Source organism: Tyto alba, unplaced genomic scaffold (assembly GCF_018691265.1).
Source record: "Tyto alba isolate M040663 unplaced genomic scaffold, T.alba_DEE_v4.0 Super-Scaffold_45, whole genome shotgun sequence".
Taxonomy (NCBI): domain Eukaryota; kingdom Metazoa; phylum Chordata; class Aves; order Strigiformes; family Tytonidae; genus Tyto; species Tyto alba.
The window spans coordinates 1,804,268-1,810,346 of NW_024881321.1; the positions used below are offsets into that span (position 1 = coordinate 1,804,268).

The 6,079-nt window shown below is 42.3% G+C and overlaps 1 protein-coding gene across 1 annotated transcript; it reads left to right on the top strand.

Moving 5' to 3' along the window:
• The first annotated feature begins 269 nt into the window (after window positions 1-269).
• On the top strand, window positions 270-5,390 carry CUNH13orf42 (chromosome unknown C13orf42 homolog). Its single transcript, XM_033006731.2, has 3 exons — window positions 270-750; window positions 4,119-4,266; window positions 5,149-5,390. The coding sequence occupies exons 1-3, from the start codon at window positions 337-339 to the stop codon at window positions 5,388-5,390; spliced, it is 804 nt and encodes a 267-aa protein (XP_032862622.1). The 5' UTR covers window positions 270-336.
• The last annotated feature ends 689 nt before the right edge of the window (window positions 5,391-6,079 follow it).

Below are 6,079 nucleotides of genomic sequence, written 5' to 3' on the forward strand. Positions count from 1 at the left end.
CGAGCGTGCTGCCCGGCCTCCTCCGCCGCGTTTTGAACGGGGGGAAGCACGAGGCTGGTTCACCGGCGCCGACGGAATCGGAAACGCGTTCCGGCGTTACCAGCACGCTCTTCACGGCGCCTTAGACCGAACGCAGTTTGTGCACCAGTAGCTGTTTGTTGGGTGGGTTTGTTTTGTTGTTTTTTGTTTTTTGTTTTTTTTTTTTTTTTTTCCCTCGTTACAGTAAATGGCAAAATCCTCCGCCGATGTCAAGAGTGGCAGCCGACGATTACCAGGGCTAGGGTTAAATTAAGGAGCTGAAAGACAAAAGGCATCGAGGGGAGGAAGTGACACACTATGTTCAAAAAGATCCATTCTATATTTCACCCCAACTCCCACCGAAGAAACGTGACTGATGACATCCCTTACTGTGACGGCACAGGTTCTGCCGTGAGATTGATCCGCAGCACTTCTATGTACGTCCTTGGAGGTGAGCAGGAAAAAATTAGTGAACCGCTAAAAAAATACAGAAGTACAACCAGCATCGACTCTTGCATCCAGTCAAAAGAGGAAGACAGAGACTGGATGTACTCTAAGACTCAGGACTGCCTGAAGTACTTACAGGATCTGTTAGCCTTGAGGAAAAAATATCTTGACAACATCAACAAATTGAAATCCATGCGTATGGCTGCAGATTCCCCAACATCCACAACATCATCCAAAACTGGAAAGAAGTCATGTCTTCCACTTCCTCCCAAAGAGTCTTCTAAGGTAATTCCTAAGAACTTTTTGCCATGTGCTTGGTCCTAAGCCATGAAGCAATTAGCCCTATGACCTACGCTGGTTTTCTGCTCTGTTGGTCTCAACCAGTTGTCTTTTTACAGTTACATCATTTGAAATGTTGCTAAATACCTTAAGATTCTTTCTCAGTAGTGGGAAATTAAGCATTAATGACTGGTCCTGTGCAGAAAATTATATGCATTTGTTTGGGAGAGTGGGAAAGAAAATAGGCGAGTGGAAGAGGTATGGGAAGTATCTGAAAACATGTTATGAAAGGGGGAGGTGTTATCTAAGTATTCTGTCAGGCTATTAAGTGCCTCAGAGTTCTCCACCGTGGTTATTTGTAGCTAGTGACTGACAAGCACAGTAATCCCTAGGTTTACTGGCAGTCTTTTTATTGGCATAAAATTTCCCACACAAAATAGTCGTAAATTCATTGAAACAAATAGGACTCTTTCTGACTGGCCAGATAGCTTGTCAGTGCTACATTTAACATCAGTGTAAACTCTACTGATAGGCCTGTAGGGCATGAGGAAATCTTAGGGGTTCATTTTTCTGTTCATTAATAAGTTGGTAGGCCATTCTGAGACAGTATAATTCTTCACCCTTTACTGTAATGATACCAGAAAAATAAAACGGAAACATTATCTTTGGTGCAGACTATTTCCATGTATCCTAGAGAGAAAAGCATTGCAAAGCTTCCTCCTGGTTCCAGTGTATAGATTGTATGTCACTAGACAGTTCAGTGGTTAATTTGACTCTGGACTTGATTCAATGAGGACAAAGGAAAGGATTGCAGCAGATGGGGTGATCTGTTTAGGTAACACGACCACAAACATGATTTTGTCAGAAGATTCACAGGTTACCCAGTGCAGTCTTCCAACTGGGTAATAATGGGGATGGTGGGAAGGAGGGATATATGGCTGACTTACTGATCAGGCCAGATCAACTTTACTGAAAAAGTTATTGCCACATTTAGATGTTCTGTCCCAGCAGAATGTCAGAATGGCTGAAGCTGAGCACTGTTGCAAGTGTTGCTTAACCAAAGTTCAAGGCTCATGTGTTTAGGACTAGATAGCAAATTTTTTAATTTTACATTTTGATCTAATACCCATTCAGTCAATGGGACTTTTCATTTGGTTTTATTAGGCTTTACGTCACCTTTTTAATGATTTCAATGGTGAGTCTTCGAAACTAGGAATAATAGTAGGAAACAATACCCTGCTCAGTGGGCTGGAGAAGATAGATTTTATAAAAACATTACTATTTTGGGCCAGGGAAATATCCAAAGAGAATGACTGAGACATAGGAGGGTGTCCTGGTGTTGCCAGGTGCCAGAATACAAATCTCAACACTATAGATACAGTCTGTGAACTGGCTTTGCACAAAGATTGGCTTGAGGCAGGGGAGATCTACATCACACCAGTTCCCTGCTGAGCTGAGCAGTGATGTAGCAGAACAGTACCTGACTAACCATCGGCCAGATGGGAAAAAAAGTAGTGCAAAAGAGTACCAAAACCATGGGCTAGGACAGTGGGGCATAGATTCTGCACAAGTAGGCTTCATGAATGTTTGTGAACTTCTGAGATTTGTCACTGAAAATGCTACTTAGGAAAAATGCCAAAAGCTTAACTTGGGTTTGGCAGGCAAGTGAATCTCCCACAGGCTGAGGCTAAGAGTGCTGTCATCTGACTGTGGCCAGCTAGCTCCTGTGTATGAACCGCCCCAGTTCTGGCTGGCATGCTGACGCCACGAGCTGTTCCTGTAAGAACAGACAGGGACATCAGAAGGATATGCCACCCATAGGAGTCATTCTTGACAACAAAAAAAAAAAATGGCAGGGTCACAGCTGCACAGCCCTGGCTTTGCAAAAATTAGGGCGAGGTCAAGAAGATTTCTCGAATAGCCAGAATACTCTGCTTCCTAACTACAAATTTTATGTTCACAGATTGCAATGTTCGTCTTATCATCAGGTTTGAATGGTTTTGTCTAACTACCTGTTTGCGTTAAATTACCTGTCAGTGGAAATTCACTTCTTTCTCCTACCTGCTGCATGATTAATGGGAAGGTACTTTGTCCGGACAACCCTGTCCTCATGGGAGGTTTAATCCAGAGATCCCTGGGACCTGGACTACAAGATGACTGTGGATTTAAAATTTGCCTCTTGGGTCTAGTGAGAGAAAAGAATAGAGAGGCGGGTCAGATGCTGGAAGCACATAGGCATGCCTTTAAAATTCCTTTCAACCAAGAAGGGCTTAGTCATAATAGCAGTCACTATTTTCAGTAGATGTGTGGTAGCAGCTATCTTTTAGCACTTCTGAAGATGCCAATCAACCCATAATGTCAGGAGGGGAATAAGCTAGCTCATCTCTCTGCCTCCACAGAACAGGGAACAAGCTGGTCCTTCAGAGATGTGATACAGCATGTATCCTTTGCTTGCATGTTTGAAACCCAAGGTAGCAATTTTCTGAGTTGGTATTGCTGTCTGGCAACACACCTAGCTTGGACTGGCAGGAAAAATATATGACCCTTCATTAAGTAGAGCCTGGCAGGAAGTATTCATCCCATATGATCCTACAGAATTGTTAACTGAGGCTTTATGACTTCTTCAGCATTTATAGACAGACATTTGCTTTTTTTTTTTTTTTTTTTTTTTTTTTTTTTATGAAGGCAAGCTCCTAATTTTAAACCCCATGGCTTTCCTGTGGGAATTATCACAGTGTTGAATGACTCATATTTTAGCACACACGGTCCTTTTCCATTTCAAAAAGACTTTAGCAATTTAGATCTGGATTCATTTCACCTAACCTAGGCATTTTAATAAGATGCTTAAATTAGTAACCAAGTTACCCCACAATCCCTTTGCAGCAAAGAGAAAGAGCTGCCTGCAGAGGGGAATTCAGCCTACCTAAGGCCTGACTCGTCTTCTGAAGGTACTGGAGCCCTGCATTAATTACAGAAGGAACCCTGCATGACTACATTTCTAATGTGCGTCTCATTAGGTGCCTACTGCTAGGTAGAATAAATTCGACCACAAAGCCCAGCTGTCACTTAGCCACCTAATTAAATGGCCTGATGCAGAAATTCTGAGGGGCTTTATGACACCTGGCTAGCAGTGCCCAAGTGGAAGACGTTTGCTGTTGAGCATGTAACAAAGTGGACGCTTGTTAGACTCTGTCCCGCTTTCTTTGATGGCTACAAAATGTGGAGTAGTCTGGACCTGTGTCTTTTTCTGACAGCTTAAAGTATGGAATAAAACAAAATCTTTGCAGCTTCTTTGTACAGTTTGCTCCTTAAGAAGTCATTGTGCCCAACCCTTAGCTAACTCTTTTTTTTTTCCCTCCCTGTTTGACCAACAGGCGTCCATGGAGAAAAAAGGCCCACAGACCAGTTCAGATGTCAGAGAAGCAATAGCTTTCTTTGACTCGGTTATTGCAGACCTGGATTCAGAGAGATGGCGGAGAGTTCCTGACCTGGATCTGCCAAATGTGGATGTTGATTTTGATGGTGCAGTATAAACTAGCCAAAATATTATTATTATTGGTGTGCAGAGGGTAGAGGGAGGAGTGGCATTGTAGGGCCATATTTGTTTATTTAATGGACTAAGTTTTCCCCCAAGTTTTGCTTCCCAAATCTGGGACCACTGCATGCAGTATGTGAAACGGCAGTCATATGTTGCTTGTTCCCTGTTGAAAGGGTGCAACTATTTTTTGTGTGGCTACTACATGAGCAAAAGTAGCACGTGTAGTGCTGGAATAGTGTTTGCCTTCTGCTCAAGGCTGATTTCCACTCTTATGTCTCTACTCCAAGATGTCTCTGGAGGAGAGCTGTAAAAAATATAATTTTTTCTTCATCTGGTTTTCATTTTTCTCACTGAGAAATGGCTGGATGCTTTCTATCCAACCAGCAAAAAAAAAAAAAAAAAAACCACCAAAACCCCCCCCCCCCCCCCCAAAAAAAAAACCAAAACCAAAACCCAAACATTTAGAGATTAGGCTAAATAATGGTATGTTTCCATCAGAAAAGATGGGATTGCCCAGCCAGATGAAGATGGGCACATCTGAGTTCATCATCCATCCTGTATAATCAGTGGAGAGAAACAGACATTTCTCTCCTTTGATTTAGGCAAAATGGATATCTGAACCAGGCAGGATTAGCTGTGCCCTAGAATCACGTATAAAGGGACTAGCTCTGATATATGTATTTACACTGCAGGCATTAAAATACCAGATAAGATGAATCCCACCCCAAGTGACATCCTGCAGTGAAACTCGGTTGGTTTCTTGGCATTACCTCCAGGAAGGACCCAGCAGGCACCCTGTTCTCTCACTGTGCATGTAAAAATATCACTGGCAGACTGTTAATGCCAGATTATCTTCTGTCTTTCAGTTGCTACCAGCACAAGCGAACACAGTTTACATTCAAACTGGATCCTTCGTGCTCCCCGGAGGCACTCACAAGATACTGCCCAAACAGTAAAGTCTGCAAACGAATCTCAAAGAAACAGCCAGCGGAGAAACACTGGCTCTAGGAAGAGGTTGGAAAGACATCCCATGTATTTGCCCAAAGCTGTGGAAGGGGCGTATAACACTTTAAAATTTAAGCCTAAAACACGTAAGAAAGAATATTGAAATAATATTCCCTCTTCCGTTGAAGATAGAATATATAAAATAAGGCATGCAAAACTTGCCTTTTTAATTTTATTTATTTATTTTTTTTTAACGTCTGATCCATCTCTTTTACAGTCCAGAAGTGACGTGTGCAGTCACTGAAGGTTCTTTGTGTGGGACACATTTTAAGCCACGGCTATTCCAATGTTGGACTCATATGAGGGTTTAACTCATCAAGTTCATTGTGCCTAACAATACTGCTTTGTCATTCAGCTTGGGGGGAAGTCCAACTTGACAAGCCTTTTTTCTAGTGCTGTTATTGAAAGCAATGATTCAGATTGCCTGGTGCAGTAATTTTTCTTCTGACTCCAGTACTGCAAAGCAATTCAAGTAATTCAGCGGATAGGTTGGAGCTTTTGCACCAGTGTTTCCAACTTCAGAGCAGTGAAGCAGAATTTTCTACATTTTCCTTGTGAAAATTTGTATGTGCCATCATTGACTCTGTGATCTGAGAGTATACAACAGCAATGAGGTACAAGCAGGCTCAAGTACGAGCAGAAAAAGCTGCAGTGAAGGAATCTGTGTTAGAAACCTGTGTTTGGAGGAACTGCTCCAGTGTGTTTTGAAAAAACAAGCTATTGTGTACTCTGCTTGCTATTGGGAATGGTTTTGTCCTTGGCTACAACATCAAGGGATTCACTGCATGCAAA

Excerpts from the sequence above, each read along its gene's own strand:
- CUNH13orf42 (XM_033006731.2), top strand. The coding sequence starts at position 337 with ATGTTCAAAAAGATCCATTCTATATTTCACCCCAACTCCCACCGAAGA. Across the intron at positions 751-4,118 it reads CTCCCAAAGAGTCTTCTAAG|GCGTCCATGGAGAAAAAAGG; the intron begins GTAATTCCTAAG and ends TTTGACCAACAG. Across the intron at positions 4,267-5,148 it reads TGTGGATGTTGATTTTGATG|TTGCTACCAGCACAAGCGAA; the intron begins GTGCAGTATAAA and ends TCTGTCTTTCAG.